We start from the raw sequence: 20,817 nt of genomic DNA on the forward strand, positions 1-20,817 counted from the left end.
TTTAAATGTGCACACATCCCTTAATTTAAATATTAAATCACCTTTTTTTCCTGCTTACCTCTTCTGTGGCTAAGGGAAAAAAGGGAGAAACAGAATTCTAAATATAATAGAAAAAACATTTCTGGTCTTTTAAAAAGAGGTATATCTTTAGGGGGTCAAAAAACACTTCTAATGGGCAAAATTATAAGACTCTAGCCTTATTTTTTGTTGTTGTTGCAGTTTAATAGACATGATTTAAAAAACAATACAAAATATATGACTGCCATTTATTTTTGGCATAAAGCTGATTCAATAATATGATTTTAAAAATTCAAACTCCACAAAAGTTATTGCAGCCAATAATAAGGCAAGATGCATATGATCAAGCACAATTTTAAGAAGTACTAATCTCATACCATATCCTATTGTGTAGGGGAAAAAAAATCTACTAAATCCTTTGTTTTACAGACCAAGTACTTTAATTTCAAGCTATAGATTCAACTTTAGATGTTTTTATATCAAAACAAACATTTTAAGGCAGATATACACACACATATATATGTAAATATATCACACACAAATACATACATACACACACAAAGTACAATATCCATCCTGTAGTAGCAAATAACCATGATTTTTTTTTTTTATTGGAGATTTCCTTATGATCATTACAATGGAAAAATTCAGGCTTTTAAAAAATTATTACAGCATTATGGAAAATAGTGGGATAAAACGTAAGCCAGAGAGGCTGAATTCTTTATTGACAAGAATGAGACATTCACAGCAAAGTTCAAGTTCACTCAAAATCTTACCACCTGAGACAGAGATTTTATAATTTTTCAATATATGTCACTAACTCAAATCTGGCCTTCCTTAATCTATTTCATTTTGGGCCTTGGTGGGCAATAAAGAGAAAAAAAAATCAACTGGCTTTTGTAATTGCTTCAACTGTATCTATGACCAATAGGGTAATACTTTGTTCATGTCATTTTTCATCCAATGTTTTTTGAAGGCTTAGTAGCTTGGTTGACATTTTAAATTGGTGACAGGTAGATTAGTTCTGGCTAAAGTCACCAACCTAATAATGGTTTTAAAACTATCAATTTTCTTCTTTGAACATCTTACTTAAATGTTTTATTAGAGCTACTAATTCAGGATTTCCACCAAGAGCTTCAATTTGTTTATAGGCTTCAGATTCAAGCTCCCTAAGTGTATTACGAGTATATTCAAATGAACCTACATTCTCAAGATAATGTACACAGTATTTTTTAATATCTATGTTTTCCGTCCTCTGCCGCAAGATATTTTGAACCTGAGTACTTTCAGGTCTACTCCAAATAGCATGAATAGTAGGAAATGAAAACTTGCCCTCTGTTAGATCTTCACAAAAACTTTTGTTCTCACTATATTCTTTGGAGTGTAGATTAGCATAATCATCCCTAATTTGGAAAAAGAGACCAAGTGTATTAAGGAGTGGCTTTAAATCTTCTTTATAGCTGGAAAACAATTGCATAAGACCTACTGCTAATCCAAATAGTCCACCTGTCTTCTGCAACACCATAGCTTTATATTCTTCTTCAGTAGGACATGTGTAATTATCCCGCCAGTAAATATCTAAGCCTTGTCCCTGATGAAGTTCTAGGAGTTGGCGGGTAAAAAGCTTTACTGCATCTGGGTGATTGAGAGTTAAGACTTTCTCTAGACCAAGGAAATACACATAATTGGCAGAATTGATTACAGATGGAATTCCATATATGCTATGAGCAACAGGAAAGCCACGTCTCAATTTTGAGTTGTCTTCAATATCATCAATAAGTAAACTGGCATTATGTAACATCTCTGTAACTTCAATGATAATCTGTTCAGAAAAAAAGAATGAACAAAATTTTAATATTTCAAAGAAGTATACAAGTTAACAACTATGTAATACAATACTCTAATTTTATACTTCCATATTTTATCTTCTATTCCAGATTAAAAGCACAGAAAATTTTCAACTATTGTGCAACACATACAAACAAAATAAAATTTTATAAGGCTGACTTGTAACTAGACAGAAGTTTCTTTAAAGCTAGTTTTTCTCAATGATATTCAATAAATTTAAGATTCATTTAACTTACTGGATAATCATTAAGTTCAGAAATATTTAAGTTTGTCAAAAACAAACAAACAAAAAAAACAAAAAGTAAACATTTATATAGCACTTACTATGTGCCTGGCAATGTGCTCAGCACTTTATCATTATTATTCTATTTGACCCTTGCAACAATCCTGGGAGGTAAGTGCTATTATTAACTTATTTTACAGATGAGGAAACTAAGAGAATCTGAAGTGAAGTGATTAGCTCACAGTCACCCAATTAATAAATCTAGGGCAGGATTCCAGACTTAGTGCATTATCCACTGGGCTACCTAGCTGCTTCTGGATTTGGATCAAGAACATGTCTTTCAGGTATAACATCTATCAAGATATTTGCATTAAATTTTAACTGCTGCATTTTGATGATATATTTAGCAACTTAAAAGTTAACTTATTACACAGACACTACACACTAATTCATTGGAAGAACATCTTAATTTTTCTAAGGTCATTGATTGTCTCTTCTAACCATACTCTTCTATCCCTATTTTAATCCTCTCTTCCTCCTAATCAAACTGCTCTTTACCCTCATTGACCTCTGCTTTCTCAATCCTTTTTAGCTTTCCTAGTTTATCATCTACTTTGGGGGCTTATACTTACTTCCTACTGAGTCTTGACACTGTCAGGTACTTCAGTATATTTGACTGATACCATTCTAGAAGCTTTTGATCTCTTAAAGTTCCAACATTCATACCTGTTAATCTGGTTAATGTTTACAAACAGTTTTTTTTTTCCTTCCCTGTTCATCAGGCTGCTGGTGAACAAGATCATGAAGCTATATTGCTTATGTCCATTATATATTTGAGCTAAATCTCAGCTGGGACTTGTTTAGAATTCTATTTAAATTGTGCTTTCTTTTACTATTCTATCTGGCATCTTTTAAGTTTTTTCCATTCTCTTCAAATGCCTACTCTTGCTCTTGCCATCAGTAGATGGCTACAATTTCTACTCTAGGATTATGTAGGCATGATTAATTACCAAAGCAATTAAAGAACCTGCTCAAGATAACACAAATTGTCACAGTAACCATCTTGTCAAGATTCAAACCCTGATCTTCTGATTCAAAGACTGTAATATGAGCTCTCTGGATACTCTACCCTCCAAAAGCTGTCTTCACCTAATTTTTCCCATTTTCCTCAGAGGAAGAGTAGTTCTTCAGGCAGTTAAGGACACTAGTCTTCATGATTTTGTTACCACTATCTACTCAAGGACTACATTCTATTAAATTTCCCTTTCCTCTAGCTCCTTTTCTTCTGTACATAAACTGGTTCAAGTTTTGTCTATTCTTAAAAAAAAAAATAATCCAAAGCCCTTTGACCCTTCCTTTCCTCATGATATTTTCTATTCCTCATTTCTTCTCCCTGCCACTATTAAAATTTCTTAGAGGAGGAATCTACATTTGCTGTCTCTCCTTTACACATCCTTAGCATCTCACAATTTGGAATCTCTTCTTACTATACCACTAGAATTACTCTCTGGGAATCAATGACTTTCTAATTGAAATTTCTAATTTCTTCTCTGATATTTTCTCCTGCACTTTAAGTATCCTAGTGTTGCCTGCAATATGACAATGCTAATCAAATGCTGCTTCTTGAAGCTCTCTTCTTTCCTTCTATCCAAAAGGGTTACTGTTCTCTTTTGTCCTTCTTTTATGAACATTTTTTTCCTTCACTAGTTCCTTGTTTCTTTCCCTAAGTCTGGAATTTTTCTCAAGGCTCTGACTTCTGTCTCTAGACTCACTCCTTTCAAATTCTCAACAACCCAAAGTTGCAGTTTTCATTTCTATATATGGCTGCTGAAATTACAGTCTCCACTTTCAATTCATTTCTAAGTACCTACATCACATCTCTATCTATAGATGTTCTCAAACTCTACATATTCTGAGCCAAACTGTTAGTCAGTTAATAAATATTTATTAGGAATCACTATGTGCCAGACACCATGCTAAATGCTGAAGATATAAGAAGGCAAAAGATAGTCCCTACCTTCCAGGAGCTTACTGCTCAAACCAAGTCTTCCCTATTGACTTCTTTATTTCTATTCATGACAATCCCATACTATCAAGTCCCCCAAATTAGATCCTCACTCTATTCCATCAGCAAAAGAAAGGATAGCTGAAGATCACTGTATATGGAGATGACACACACATATAAGAAAAGGCTAAGGACTGGAGAGGGGAAATATGATGAACATAATTTGAATGAGAATCTCATGCAGAAAAAAATCTAAGTTATATTGTCATGGAAGCAAATTACAAAACACCTAGATAGGAGAAAATAGAGAAATAGTCAAGGAAATAGATCCTAAACCTGGATTTGAGGAATGATAGAACAAAGATGGGGAGTTTCAATTATGAAAATTATCTGCCTCAGTACTTTATTTCCCTAAAACAGAGTGCTATGAATTTAAGGCTTCAAAAAGTCAGAAGGAAAATTGTGGTTCTGATCATTAAGGAGCTAACTGATGAAAGAAGTTATAGGACATGAAATATTCATCATATTTCTAAAGGATCTCTTTGAGGTGCTGACGGGTGGATTTTTTTCTATTTCTATTTTCCCCTCATGTTCTGTCACTCCAGGACAATTTTTTTTGGATTATTTCCTGCATTATTGTGTCAAGATTCTCTTTTTGGTCACAACTTTCTGGTAACTTAATTATTCTTATATTTTCGCTTCTTGATCTGTTTTCCTAATCTGTTGTTTTTCTTATAAGATGTTTCACATTCTGCCCTATTTTCTCCTTCTTTATAATCTGTTTTATTATTATTTCTTGGTCTCTAATAGCTTCCCCTTGCCCAATTCTAATTTTCAAAGAATCATTTTTATCTTTGAGATTCTGTACCTTCTTTTCTAGTTGGTTAACTCTTTTTTCATCATCTTGTTTTTCTTGGATAGTTTTTATTTTATTTTATTTTATTTAAAAAAATTTCTTCAAAGTCTCATTTGATTTTTAAATTCTTTTTTTGAGTTCTTTTATAAATTCTCTACATGGGGAGCCACTTCACAAACAGGTTAACTCCTGACCTGAGGTCTTTAATCTATCTACTAAAGGAAAGTCAGGAATTATATGAGCAAAATTACAAAAAAGTTTCCATAGAAATAAAGTCAGACTTAAATAATTGGAAAAATATTAAGTGCTCTTGGATAGGCCGAGCGAATATAATAAAGATGACAATGCTCCCTAAACTAATCTATTTATTTAGTGCTATACCAATCAGACTTCCAAGAAAATATTTTAATGATCTAGAAAAAATAACAATAAAATTCATATGGAACAATAAAAAGTCGAGAATCTCAAGGGAATTAATGAAAAAAAAAATCAAATGAAGGTAGCCTAGCTATACCTGATCTAAAATTATATTATAAAGCAGCAGTCACCAAAATCATTTGGTATTGGCTAAGAAATAGATTAATTGATCAGTGGAAAAGGTTAGGTTCACAAGACAGAATAGTCAACTATAGCAATCTAGTGTTTGACAAACCCAAAGATCCTAACTTTTGGGATAAGAATTCATTATTTGATAAAAACTGCTGGGATAACTGGAAATTAGTATGGCAGAAATTAGGCACGGACCCACACTTAACACCATATACCAAGATAAGACCAAAATGGGTCCATGATCTAGGCATAACGAATGAGATTATAAATAAATTAGAGGAACATAGGATAGTTTATCTCTCAGACTTGTAGAGGAGAAAGAAATTTGTGATCAAAGATGAACTAGAGACCATTATTGATCACAAAATAGAAAATTTTGATTATGTCAAATTAAAAAGCCGTTGTACCAAAAAAAAAAAATTAATGCAAACAAAATTAGAAGGGAAGCAACAAACTGGAAAAACATCTTCACAGTTAAAGGTTCTGATAAAGGCCTCATTTCCAAAATATATAGAGAACTGACTCAAATTTATAAGAAATCAAGCCATTCTCCAATTGATAAATGGTCAAAAGATATGAACAGACAATTTTCAGATGATGAAATTGAAACTATTACCACTCATATGAAAGAGTGTTCCAAATCACTATTGATCAGAGAAATGCAAATTAAGACAACTCTGAGATACCACTACACACATGTCAGATTAGCTAAGATGACAGGAAAAAATAATGATGAATGTTCGAGGGGATGCAGGAAAACTGGGACACTGATGCATTGTTGGTGGAGTTGTGAACGAATCCAACCATTCTGGAGAGCAATCTAGAATTATGCCCAAAAAGTTATCAAACTGTGCATACCCTTTGATCCAGCAGTGTTACTTCTGGGCTTATATCTCAAAGAAATACTAAAGAAGGGAAAGGGACTTGTAATGTTTGTAGCAGCCCTGTTTGTAGTGGCTAGAAACTGGAAATTGAATGGATGCCCATCAATTGGAGAATGGCTGGGTAAATTGTGGTATATGAATGTTATGGAATATTATTGTTCTGTAAGAAATGACCAGCAGGATGAATACAGAGAGGCTTGGAGAGACTTACATGAACTGATGCTAAGTGAAATGAGCAGAACCAGGAGATCATTATACACTTCAACAACGATATTGTATGAGGATATATTTTGATGGAAGTGTATTTCTTTGACAAAGAGACCTAACTCAGTTTCAATTGATAAATGATGGACAGAAGCAGCTACACCCAAAGAAAGAACACTGGGAAATGAATGTGAACTCTATGCATTTTTGTTTTTCTTCCCAGGTTATTTTTACCTTCTGAATCCAATTCTCCCTGTGCAACAAGAGAACTGTTCAGTTCTGCAAACATATATTGTATCTAGGATATACTGTAACATATTTAACATATATAGAACTGCTTGCCATCTAGAGGAGGGGGTGGAGGGAGAGAGGGGAAAAATCGGAACAGAAGCGAGTGCAAGGATAATGTTGTTAAAAAAAAATTACCCTGGCATGGATTCTGTCAATAAAAATTATTATAAAATAAAATAAAATAAATTTTAAAAAATAGATTTTCTTGGGCTGTATCAGGAGGACCCCAGTTTTGCGTCTATGTTCAACCTGAGGTGTGAATTTGTTCTATTTGTGGAGGAAATCGGAAAAGCTTGAAATTTACCAACCTACACTGCCATCTTCCCAGAATCCTCTCTTCCCTTCTTAAGTTGTGAGCAAGAGGAGATTCAGAAAAACAAACAGGATTGCTGAGTGGGGTAAATGGGATAACATACAATGCAGAAAAGATGGAACTATTCAAATTTAATTTTGCTTCTATTTTCTTTTTAAGGAGAATGATCATTGACTACAAGAGATAAAAGGGAAAATGGTTTACAGAATGTTGTCATAACCTAGGATAGGTCAGGAAATAAAGAGTGTATACTTCTTTGTCCTCCTTCAGTATAAGTTCTAAGGCTCTAGTCTTTTAGACCAGAAGATTTAGAAGGCATGCTTATATTTGTAAATTACAAAAAGTTGGTGGGTATAGCTAATATGTTGGATGAGTTATAGAGTCCTAAGGGGTCTTGACTTGTTGGATTTGATAGGTTAAATCTAAAAAGATGAAATGTTACTAGAGTGATTCCATAGCTGTCCTGAAAAAGATGTGAACGTTGCTATGGATTAAAAGCTCAATGTTAATCAACAGTGTGATATGACAGTCAGAAAAATCCAGGCATTAAGAGGGCATCTTCTACGACGATCTCTGTGACAAGGACGGTATCCTGCTCAATTATGACCCCATCAGATCACATCCAGATATTGTGTTCAGCTCTTAGCAATGCAAGTAGGCAGTTCACCAACATGCGGAAGAGTATGAAGCAGACAATTAGTTTGGTGAAAAGAAGAGAATAAAGGAATTAGAGGTGAACCAGCTGAAGGAACTGGGATGTTTAAATTAGGGAAGAGAAAATTAAGAGGGATAACGATAGTTATCTTTAATTATTTGAAGAGATGACTTGTAGAAGAGGGATTCTGCTTGGCCAAAAAGAGTAGAACTAGAAGTTGGATGGAAGTTGCAGAAAGGCAGATTTCAAGTAGAAATGAGGTTCAACTTCCTAACAATTAGATTGTTTCAGGGGGCAGTAAGTTCCTTCTCATTGGAAGCCTTGAATACAAATGATTTAAGTCCTTTATAATCTCTCTCTAGGTTTATTTCACCTTACTTCTCTTCACCCCAGGAACTCTTGTCCAAATTTGGCACTTCATTTTCCAATTCTGGGCCTTCACATTAGTACAGAATGGGCTTGCTTTTTACCTTTGTCTTTCAAGACCTATGGCTTTCTTTAAGATTCAGCTAACATGCGGCTTCATTATAGGAAGCTCATCCTGTAGTTGTTAGCACTTTTTCTCCACCAAAATAATATTGATTCTGGTTATGTGTACAGTCTTTTCCCAGAAGAGTATAAGTTCCTTGAAGACAAGTACTACTATCCTTTTTTTTTTTTTTTTTTTTTTTTTTTTTGTGCTTGTGGGCTTTAGCACAGGGCTTTCTATATAAAAGATGCTGAATAAATATTTATTAAATTTAGTGAGACTATTTAAATTTGCAACCTGTGTCCTCATTAGTATACTGTCTTATTGGTAACTCCTAAAATTCTTTAACATTGACAATCTAACATTTGCATAATGATTCAAATACCTTATTTCATTTAATCCTCAAAGAACACAATGAATGATTTGTTCAAGTAATGAATGAGGCTAATCAATCAAATTCTTCTGATCTATAGTCTGGTGATCTTTCCGCAACATTCTAATGCAGGATCCACTGTATAAAGACAGACCTACGCAGAGGTGGACATTTATTTGGACAGCTAAGTGGCACAGCAGATATTGTGCTCAGCTTGGAGTCAGGACCAGAATTCAAAATAAAACCCCAGACACTTACTAGCTGTGTGAACCTCAACAAGTCACTTAACCCTGCTTCAGTTTCCCCATCTGTAATATGAACAGAAGGAAATGGCAAACTACTCCAGCTTAGGTCCTTTATTCACAATGCCAAGTTGCATTAGGATATGCAAGGAGGTACAGTGGCCTGGAAGTACAGTAAGACCCAAGTTCAAATTTGGCCCCAGATACTTAATAAATGTGTAACCCTGGGCAACTCACTTAACCCTGTTGGCCTCGGTTTTCAGCTATAAAAAAAAAAAATAGCAAACCACTCTAGTATCTTTGCTAAAAAACAAAACAAAATAAAAAACCGAACTCCAAACCCCAAAACAGGAAGAGTTGGATATGACAGAAATAAACAACAAAGGAGAAGTAAATGACTTCACAATCTTGGCCATTACACTCTACATATGATCTCTGAATTTCAGGGCCTGAATAATGAATGGGATTACTTAATAGGCTAAATCTCAGGGTCACATGCTTAACAGAAATACCAGAATTTTAAAAAGATGTGGCCTTTTAGGCTTAATGAGATCTTCATAATACCTATAGTCCAGCAGCTGAAAAAAATCATTAAATTGGGAATTGTATAAATACCTGTGTCTTATCTTCAGGAACTTTGAGCCAGTGATTAAATGCTTGTGAAAGTTTAGTTCTCACTTGTTTACCTGCAATTAAATAATTTTTTGTTAGCAATCATTATTTTAACTACTGAAAACTCCATAAATGTTTTTCACAATTATTAAGTCCAGATCAAGTTAAGTCATCTTTCACTATGCTGTTTTATTCCTATATCTGGGAAATATAAAGTCTCAAATGCTTGTAAGGAAGAGAAGACCAGTTTTAACCCCACTTCTCTGTATTAAAAACAAATAATTTTAGAAAAGGCCTCAGACATCATAAAATAGTTCATCTCAGTTTTAAAGATGAAGAAGTCACCCCATGGTACCTGAAGGTAATGGTATATTATTGTTCTATAAAAAAGATGAACAAGTTGATTTAAGAAAGGCCTGGAAAGATTTAGACAAACTGATAATGAGCAAAACAAGCAAAACTTGGAATACATTGCACACAATAACAGCAAGAATGTTTGATGATCAACCATGGAAAACTTGGCTCTTCTCAGTGGTTCAATAAAACAAGGCAATTCCCATAGACTCTGGATAGAAAACATCATCTGCATCCAGAAAAAGAACTAGGGAGACTAAATGTAAGGCAACACATGCCTATATTCATTTCTTTTTTCTGTTGGTTTTTTTTTTTTTTTTTTAATTTCTCCCATGATTTTTTTCTTTTGCTGTGATTTTTCTCTCCCAACATGATTCATAAATCAATGTGTATTAAAAATAAATAAATTTACTAGAGAAAAAAAGAAAATAAAGAAATTGACCCAATGGGATGGTAAATGATTTGGACAAAGTCATATTATTTAGTTAATGGCAGAGTTGGGTCAGAAATTTTTAATAAATTCTACCTTTCAGTAAACACTCTATGGATTTGGACTTCCCTACATTTACGGTGCTTGCTGACTTTCCCACCTGGAAAAATGTTTCCTCTAAAGGATGTAGTTTGTCTGTCTCATTTTTTCCCCTGGTTGTGATGGCCTTAATGATTATTTTTTAAAAAATTCATCATTTGATGGAGATTGAATATAAATCAATACAAGCTATGTTCCCTTCTTTTTTCTGTTTGTTTTTTTCTTCCTTTCCCAAGGTTTTTCCCTTTTGTTCTGATTTTTCTCTCCCAGAATGATTCATAAAACAATATGTATCAAAAATAAATATTCATTTTTTTTAGCATTCTTTAAAACAATTTTTGAGTTTAAATTCTTCTCCTCCTTCCTGCCTCTTCCTTACCCAAAGCTACATGGGAAAAAGTTCCATATTAATCACATTACAAAAATAAAAGAAAAATAAAATTAAAAATGTATTTCAAGAAGTGATATTTAATTATTCCCAATATACTTTTCCCTTTACCTCTCAGAGAGCCATATTGTTTTGAGGAAAAAAATAGGAAGGAAGACAAATCAGCTAATAGAATGATATATCTAAAAAAAAAAAAAGAAAGAAAGAAAATATAATGTACCACATTCATAGACTTCCATCTCTGCAAAAGAGTAAATGGAAGTGTCTTCTCAGTTGTCTTTCTTTAGACCATGCTTGTTATTTGTAATATTTGTTTTTGATTGTTTCTGTGGCTTTTCTTTTCATTTACACTGATATAGTCATTTTGCATGGTGGTGGTCTTTTTTTTTTTTTTTTCCACGTATCAGTTCATGTAGATCTTTTTATGTGACTCTATATTCCTCATTTTACAACACTGTGCTGTTTCATTATACTCACATATCATACTTAGGTTATCTTTACTCCAATTGAAGGATACCTACTTTGTGTTTAATGACACAAAAAAATTCTGCTATATAAGGATTTTCTTCTTATCAATGACCTTTTCAGAGCAAAAGGCTAGTAGTGGAATCTCTTGAGTCATAGGATGTTGACATCTTTATTTACATAATTTCAAACAGTTTTCCAATTTCATATGGCTATTGTTTGCAATTCTTTGGAAAACTCTTTATTCATATTCTTATCACTTATCTATTGGGAATAGTTTTTGTTCATAGACATATTAGCTATCTTGAATACAAAAGTCTTATCTGAGAAACCTGATTAAATTTTTTTCACATTTGACTGCTTCCCTTCTTATCTTGGGTGCTTTAGTTTTGTTCAGAAACTTTTCAGGTTCATGTAATCAAAATTACTTATTTTCTAATTTCTAATAGTCTCTCTCCTTTATAAACTAAAGGTAAGAATAAATCTCTAGGCTCTGGGAAAATGCTACTGACAGCCACAATGTGGTTTTACTAGCCAAAGTGTTATCTATATGCAAGGCCAGACCAAACAACTGAGGCAGTTCCAAGAGTGACGTTCACATATAAGATGAATGGTGAAGTCAATAGGACAGACTTATGAAGATGATATGTGGGAAGAGCAAGGTAATAGTCACTTATTATTTTATTTTAAATTCATGAAATAAAACAAGCATTTCTATACAACACAATTCAACAAAAAAAATATGATTGTATATGAAACTGAAAATCTACCATGCATAACTAGCAATTCCTTTGAAATATAGAACAAAATTATCATGTTAAAAAAAAAGAATATTATATCTTTGGCCCACAGCTATGAGAGGTACTGTTTTTTCCCCTAATTTATCTTATAATATGATCTCTAATATTAAGAAATTCAAAATTTTTATTTTGAAATTATTTTGAATACAATGTTAGTCTAAGATTAATTTCTGCAGATTGATTTCCAGATTTTTCCAAGGCTTTATGAAGCAGAAAATTCTTGCCTAAGTAATTTATGATTTCTAGTTTTTTTGAATAAATTCTCCCTTATCTAGTCTTATCCATCTATATACCTCTCTATTTCTTTAACCAATACTAAACTTATATCTTAAAATACAGTTTGAGGTCTGGAAGTGCTAGTCTTCCTTCATCTTTGCCTTTTCCCCCTACCCCCCATTATTTCTCTTGATATTCTAGATTTTTTTTTTGCCCTCCAAAATATTTTTCAAAACAAGTTTTATAAACTATCAGTTAGTTTGATTGGTATAGCATTAAAAATGTAAATTAACTTTGTTCGTGACTAAGTAATGACAACTGAATATTTCTTCAGTTATTTGTTGCTTTTTATTTCTCTAAGGAGCAATTTAAAAGCAAATTTATACATGTATTTTGTGAACTTCAGTAGGTTAGTCTCCATAAATTGAGTTTTGTGGTTATATAGAATGATTATTTTCCTTTCCTTCTTGCTACTTCTTGGATTTTGTTATTATATTGAAACACTGTTGATTTTGATAAGTTTATTTTGTAGCCTGAAACTCTGCTGAAGCTATTCTCTCAATAGCTTTGCTGATTCCCCAGACTTTTCTAAATAAATCAACATGAAAACAGGGAGAATTTTATCTTTTTGCCTTTATGCCTGTCTGTTATGTCTTTCTGTTGAATTATTGCTATCACTTCTAGAAGATTCTAATGTTACATATATGCTTGCTTTTGGTTTTGAGATACATTTTATGATAGTAAAAAAAGATCCCACTATTTAGCCAAAACTTTTTTTTAAGTTCTCATCATAAATGACAAATGCCTTTTTTTGACAAAAGATTTCTTTCTCCAACTCTTGAGATAGTCATGTGGTTTTAGATATTTTTATTTTAGATATTTAATCATGTTAACACATAATTATATTGATTGTTTTCCTAACATTGTGCCAATTGCGATATAAATACAACTTGGCCATTATTGATTTTTTTCCATGAACTGCTGTAATAAGTTTGATAGGATTTTAGAGAAAAATTTTGAATTGATAGTCATTAATGATATTGATATACTATTCTTGCTCTGTACATTATACGTACTGATTTAGGTTTTAGGGGTTATGTCTGTATCATAAAAGGAATATGGTAGAGTGTTTCATTTCTTAGTTTTTGAGAATTCTTTATATAATTTTGGTACTCATTTTTTTTTTTTAAATTGATGGAATTCTCATATGAATCCATTAGGACCAGGAGGTTTTTTCCCCCTACTTTGGTTGTTATAGTGAATTCTATTTCCTTTCATGAAATTGAATTAAGCTATTTTTTTAGCCTGTTATTTTGAGTATTTATATATATATATTTTTTTTTGCTGAGGCAATCGTGGTTAAGTGACTTGCCCAGGATCACTCAGCCAGGACGTGTTAAGTTTTTGAGGTCACATTTGAACTCAGGTCCTCCTGACTTCAGGGCTGGTGTTCTCTCCATTGCGCCACCTAATGCCCCAGGTATTTTATAATTTTGAAGGTATTGCAATCTTTCTTTTGTGTTCTTAGTTTTTTTTTCTTTGTCAATTTATTTAATATTTTTTCCCCCAGTTAAATATAAAACAAATTTTTACTTTTGTTTTTTACAGATTCTCTCCCTTCCTCCCTACTCACTCTCACATCCCTTGAGAAGGCACATATGAAGCCATGCAAAACATTTCCTTTACAAAAGTCATGTTGTAAAAGAAAACAAAGATTCCCCCAAAATCTCCTTTATCTAGTCTGATCTATCTATCTACCTCTCTATTTCTTTTAACCAATACCAAATTTATACCTTAAAATATAGTTTGAGGTTCAGAAGTGCTAGTCTTCCTTCATCTTTGCCCCCCTAAAAAAGTATGTTTCAATTTATATTTAAACAAAATTAGTTCTTTCTCTAGGTATGGATAGCCTTTCAGATTAGTCTCAGATCTCTGTATTGCTGAGAATAGCAGTCATTCACAGGTGATCATCCCACAACATTGCTATTACTTTGTACATAGTATATTTCACTTTGCTTGAGTTCATGGAGGACTTTCCAGATTTTTCTGATACTATCCTGCTCATAATTTCCCTTAGAATAATGATATTCCATCACAATCATACACCACAATTTATTCAGCCATCCCCCAATTGATAGGCATCCCCTCAAATTCCAATACTTTGCCTTGAGAAGAGAGCTACTATACACATTTTTGTATATACAAGTCCCTTGCCTTTTTTTTTTTAAGTCTCTTTTGGAATTAATGCTTAGTAGTAGTATTGTTAGGTCAAAGGATCATACTTTTATAGCTCTTTGGGCACAGTTCCTATCTTTTCATCATTTATCAACTGGGGAATGGATCCTGTTTTATATAAATTTGACTCAGTTCTGCATACATTTGAGAAGAGAGGCCTTCATCAGAAGAATATGCTTCAAAATTCTTTTCACAATTATTATTACTAACTGTATTTCCCCATTTATTCTATCCTCTATGTTCTATCTTCTATTACCTTCCCCTTTCTCCTATCCCCTTTGTTTTTACTTTCCTGTAAGGTCAGAGAGATTTTTATATCCATATTGGGTGTGTATGTTATTTCCTCTTTGAGCCAATTCTGATGAGAGTAGTTTACTCATTCCCCCATCCTGCTCCCTCTTTCCCTTCCACTGTAAAAGCTTTTTTCTTGCCTTTTTAAAAAAATGGTAGATAATTTATGCCATTTTACCTCTCCCTTTCCCTTTCTCTTGTACATTCCTCTCTCATGCCTTAATTTTATTTTTTAAAAATATTATCTCTTCATATTTAACTCATACCTGGTACTCTGTCTACATATGATCCTTCTAACTACCATAATAATGAGAAAGTTTTTATGAGTTACAAGTATCATCCTTGTATTTAGGAACATAACCAGATAAACCTTATTAAGTCCCTTATGATTTCTCCATCCTGCTATCTCCTTATGCTTCTGTTGAGCCCTATGTCTGAAAATCAAGTTTTCTATTTAGCTCTGATTTAAAACCAGATTTCATCAAAAATGCTTAGAAGTCCTCTATTTCACTAAATGTTGACCTATTCCCCTGAAAGATTATACTCAAGTTTTACTGGATAAGTGATTGTTGGTTGTAACCTTACCTTCACTGCTTTCTGATCCTTTGTAGAAGTTGCTAAGTCTTGTGTTAACCTGACTGTGGTTCTACTATACTTGAATTGTTTCTGGATGCTTGCAATATTTTCTCTTTGACCCAGGAGTTCTGGAATTTGGCTATAATATTCCTGAGAGTTTTCATTTTGGGATTTCTTTCAAGAGATGATCGGGGGATTCTTTCGATTTCTATCTTACTCTCTGGTTCTAGAATAGTAGGACAGTTTTCCTTGACAATTTTTCGAGAAATGATGTTTTGGCTCTTTTATTGATCATGGTTTTCAGGTACACCAATAATTTTAAAATTATTTCTCCTGGATCAATTTTCCAAGTTAGCTGTTTTTTCCAATGAGATATTTCACATTGTTTTCTACTTTTTCCATTCTTTTTGGATTTTGTTTTATTGTTTCTTGATTTCTCATAAAGTTGTTAGCTTTCATTTACTCAATTCTAATTTTTAAGACATTATTTCCTTTGGTGAGCTTTTGTACTTCCTTTTCCATTTGGCCAATTTTGCTTTTTAAGTTATTTTTCTCCACATTAGCTTTTTTGCATCATTCTAATTTCTCTGTCCAATTTTTCTTCTCTTACTTTTGAGCTTCCTTTTGGCTCTTCCATGGTTTGAGACCAGTTCTCATTTTTCTATATTCTTTGGATATAGGAAATTTGACTTTGTTATCATTTTCTGAATGTGCATTTTGATCTTCCTTGTTACCATAATAGCGTTCTAGGGTTAGAATTTTTTTCTGTTGTTTACTCATTTTCCCAGCTTATTACTCAACTTTTAATTCTTTGTTAAAGTAGGGCTCTGTTTCTAGGACAGAGGGAATACTGTTTCAGGGTTTTTGTGCAAATGTTTTCAAATTCTTTTAAGTACCTGTAAGTTTTTGTTTTTCTAAGGGGAAGTGTGTTTGAGTGACCACAAGCACTCTTTTCTGCCCTGAAATTATGAGGATGGTCATTTCTCCCCTCCCTCCTTCCCCATTCCACTGTGACTATTAGTTTTAGAATGCTAGAGCAACAGAGTCCTTCTCTAGTGCGAGTAAAGAGACTTCTTCTGACCAATTGTTCAACTTCCTTATCATCTCTGAGCTGAATCTCCAGAAGCTACTTTTGCTGTTGTCACTGTTGCTACTTCTGCCACACCGTTGTTACTACTGTAGATTATTTCCCAAGGCTCTTTCATCCTGCTGAGAAACCTTTCATGCTGAACTTCCAAGTCTTTTTTGTGATCTAGAGAAGCTAAGAAGTCTGGAAACTGCTGGTACATTTGCTGAATCAGAAGACCCAAGGCCCACTCCTGCTTTGTTGGCACCCAGGTCGGGCTGGGGATATGGTGATATGATCTGTGCCAGGATTGTACATTGGACTCCTACACCTTGGTATAACAGACTTTTCTTGCTGACGTTCTAAGCTGTCTTTGGTTTGAAAATCATTCTGCTCCATTTTTTTGTGTGTTCTGATGCTTTAAAATTTGTTTAGAGTCATTATTTAAAGGCAATTGGAAGGATTTTGGGGTGAACTTGGTTGAGTCCCCGACTTATTCTACCATCTTGGCTCTGCCTCCCAAGTTTTTATTTTTTTTTAGCATAAAATGGTGCATAATAGCTTCTGATAATTTTTTTCTCTCATTTTGTTGTAATTTGGTTAGATTATTTAATATTTTGTAGGATTTATTTTCTGCTCTATTTTTTTAGTCATGTCATTGAAGTTTTATCAATAAAGAATCACCTAAGTTTTGTTTATATCTATTTCTCCTCTAATTTTTATTACCTCCTGTTCTGTGCTTATGTTTCGATTTTATATGCTGGCTTCTAAAATTTTCAAAATATGTATTCTTTGTCAATGTATATTTTTTAAAAAATTAATTTTTCCATTGAGTCCTGCTTTAGCTGATTCCATAAATTTTGGGATGTTGTTGTATCAGCAAAATTGCTTTTAAGTAACTTACATAATTCTATTATGTAATTATTGTTTTTATAATTCTCTGACCCACTTATTATTTAGGCTTTCACTATTAAAACTTTATTTGGTTCTGTAGCTTTTGTTTGTGCTTAATGAGGTGATTACTATTTTTATCATGTTGTTGTTTCTATATTTATTTGCAATATTTTTGTCCCCTACTACACAGTTAATTTTTTATAAAACATCACTGTGGTGTTGAGAAGTATGTATATTCTTTATAATTCCTATTTAGAAGATCGCATAGTTTGTATAAACTCTGGTTTCTCAAACATTATGTTCAACTTCAAAAATTTTTTTTATGTTCTACCTTTAATTTTCAAAAGTTTGGTACCTAATTTCTAATAAGGCAAATTTTATCAGAAATCAGTATACATTCTAATGATCCAAGCCTTTATTCTTGTCTCCCTCATGTTTCATAGCAAAACCCTGTTTAACTTTAAGATTGTAAGAGAAGATAATATAATGGGAAAGAACAAAGGCAATAGAAACAAATTTAAATTCTTTAATAAAAACTACTCATGGCTCTTCAAGAGTTCTTCAATATTTAAAAAGTTTAATTCTGAAATGGTCTGCTTTGAAAAAGTTCTATAAGCACTTCTATCATTTTGATCTCTGCAATCCTTCTTTCACTCATTCAGTCCTTTTTATTCTACTGAAATCATACTATTTTATTTTTAAGTAGTATTTTATTTTTTAAATATTTATAAAAATAGTTTTCAATATTCATTTTTGTAAGACTTTTGTGTTCCAAATTTTTTGTCCTTCCTTATCTTTCCCCTCCCCAAGATATCAAGCAATTTGTTATAAGTATATGCAATTCTTTTAAACATATTTCCTTATCTGTCATGTTGTGGAAGAAAAATCAGACCAAAAGAGAAAAAAACACAAGAAAACAAAAAGGTAAAAATATTACGCTTCAAACCTCATTTCAGTCTCCATAGTTTTCTCTTTAGATGTAGATAGCATTTGTTATCCCATGTCTATTGGAAATGCCTTGAATCATCACATTGTTGAAAAAAGTCAAGTCCATCAGAGTTGATTATAACATAATCTTGTTGTTTTTGTGTACAATGTTCTTCTGGTTCAATCATATTTAGATCTTTATCTTTTCTTGTCTATAGTAAATTGTAAAAGGTTATGTAAATATATTCTGCAAGGCTTTTAAACACTATGTAAATGTACTACATAAATTTATTTATTTTTTATATTTTATTTTATTTTATAATAACTTTATATTGACAGAATCCATACCAGGGTAATTTTTTTTACAACATTATCCCTTGCATTCGCTTCTGTTCTGATTTTTCCTCTCCCTCCCTCCACCCTCTCCCCTAGATGGCAAGCAGTCCTATATATGTTAGATATGTTGCAGTATATCCTAGATACAATATATGTTTGCAGAACTGAACAGTTCTCTTGTTGCACAGGGAGAATTGGATTCAGATGTACTATGTAAATTTAAACACATAATATTATTAGACTTTTTGCCTCTAGTCTTTCCCCTTTCCATTCCATCCTTCACAGTACTGGCTAAATTAACTTCTAATTATAACATTTCTACCAAATTTTCTACTCAAAAGCTTCTAGTGGCTTCCAACTGCTTGGAAATGATATATAAATTCCTGATTAGGGCTCTCCTTAGTCTAGTTTTAAGTAACTTCATTATTTCTTTTCTGAATAATATGGACTACTATTTGAGAAATTAAATATTTTACTAAAAATCTCCTATTCTCTCTTTCTTTACTTAAAGCTTTGAGAATATAGTCATCTTCCCTGCTGAGGTCATTTAGAAGCTTCCACAAGTCTTACAGGTCTAGTTTTTTTTTTTAACTTGTCCGTTTCTATCCCCTTCCATCTCATCTAGGATCTTGCCCTTTAAATTATATAATATTCCATTAGTATCTCTCTCTCTCTCTCTTGTGATCTCTTCTGCTAGGTTTCTATTCCTAATAACCTTTACTTATAAAGTACTGTCCCACAAAGAGTATCCTTTCAAGTATGTCTTTACTTCCTTATTTACCTTTCTTTTTTCATTCTCCATCCCCCCTGTTTTAACAGCATTTCTGGACCTAGAAAATGGACTCTGTAGAAAATGATCTTAATACTGAATTGCTGAAGTACAGCATGATTTTGGAAATTTCAAATCATTAAACTACATCTCATCTCTTTCACTTAAGTAGAAAGGAAAATGTTTAGGAAATGAGATATTCAGGTTAGTAGAGCTAGGCAGAAATCTTGCATCTTTCAATCTGTTTCTGAATATTTTTAAAAAATGAATTTACTATAATTATGCATAGGTTCATAGTGGAAACCATGGGAATGGATGTAGGTGATTATGTCTTTTAATTAAACCACTTCATTTTCTAAGAATAAAAAACTGAAGGTCAGAATTTAAATGGCTTATTTAAATAGTTATAATAAAGAGAGGCGGGCCAAGAATCCACTTAAGATAGAAGAAGGAGATCAATATGGAATATGAATTGGAAGACCTCACCAGCAATTTTGATTTAGATACTATTTATTTTGGATACTATTATTGCTGAGTACCAACTAGTCTTCAGGTTTTTTAAAATTTGTCAAAGAATCTAAAAGCTAGATGGTCACGGAGGATGGCGAATTATGAGTCAATGTGGTAATAAAGAAACTAAGATAAGAAAAGCCGGCAGAGAAGGTACTATAGAATCATAAAAATTTGAGAGCATCTCAGATTTCATTGCATAGTTTAGGAAACTGAAATGTCCTTTAGAGATGCAAAGAGATGAAACAGCTTTTCCCAAATACCAAAAAAAGGCTGAGAGAAACAAGGACTGGATCATTAGATTTAAACACAATCTATTATTATACCATGCTACTTCCCTTACATGTGTCTAAAGCTACAAGAGATCAAGGAGAATAAGTAATGAAGAGAGACCATTGAATTTGGGGATTATACACTCATCAGAGATCAAAAGCAATTGAGAATTGGTAGTAGAAGGGGGAGAAAAAGGTATTAAAACAGGGCTGAAAACTTAAGATGTGAAGAAGACTAAGTAGTTTCGGGGAAAAAAAAAAAAAAACACCTCAGTAAAACTGGAGATTATTTACTAAAAGCAAGATGAAATGGGTGGTTTGAACAATTCAGAAGTTTGTATTGCTCATAGGGAACGTGATCTGAAGCAACAGGAAATGGGACAAAAATGCATTAGAAAACAGGGAATATCAAGAAGGAATCAGAAACTTAAGACAAGATATTTGTACAAAAGAGACTGGTAAGCAGAGGCAAAAAAAAAAAAAAAAAAAAAGAACTTGATATACCACCTCTTTATTTCATGAGATTTTACTTGTCTTGTCTGATGACAGAAACTTCCCTCAGCTTGAAAGACTTAGGACTCGCAGGTAGAAATCATCTGGCTGAAGTAAGGATGGGGAAAAAGCAGTTGTTGGTACATGAACAAGAT

At 32.7% G+C, this 20,817-nt stretch overlaps 1 protein-coding gene across 4 annotated transcripts in view; it reads right to left on the bottom strand.

Annotated features, from left to right (window-relative positions):
- Positions 1-435: 435 nt before the first annotated feature.
- The window catches only part of GGPS1 (geranylgeranyl diphosphate synthase 1), a 42,847-nt gene continuing 22,465 nt past the window's right edge, over positions 436-20,817 (bottom strand). For 3 of the 4 annotated variants that reach the window (XM_051993577.1, XM_051993576.1, XM_051993578.1), the window contains 2 exons: positions 9,546-9,616; positions 436-1,840 (listed from right to left, as the gene is read on the bottom strand). In XM_051993577.1, the coding sequence (XP_051849537.1) occupies positions 1,082-1,840; positions 9,546-9,616 (830 nt within the window). In that variant the 3' untranslated portion in view covers positions 436-1,081. The remainder of the gene's footprint in view (positions 1,841-9,545; positions 9,617-20,817) is intronic. The other variant, XM_051993579.1, reaches the window with a different exon arrangement.

Source organism: Antechinus flavipes, chromosome 4 (genome assembly GCF_016432865.1).
Source record: "Antechinus flavipes isolate AdamAnt ecotype Samford, QLD, Australia chromosome 4, AdamAnt_v2, whole genome shotgun sequence".
In the NCBI taxonomy this organism is placed as follows: Eukaryota; Metazoa; Chordata; class Mammalia; order Dasyuromorphia; family Dasyuridae; genus Antechinus; species Antechinus flavipes.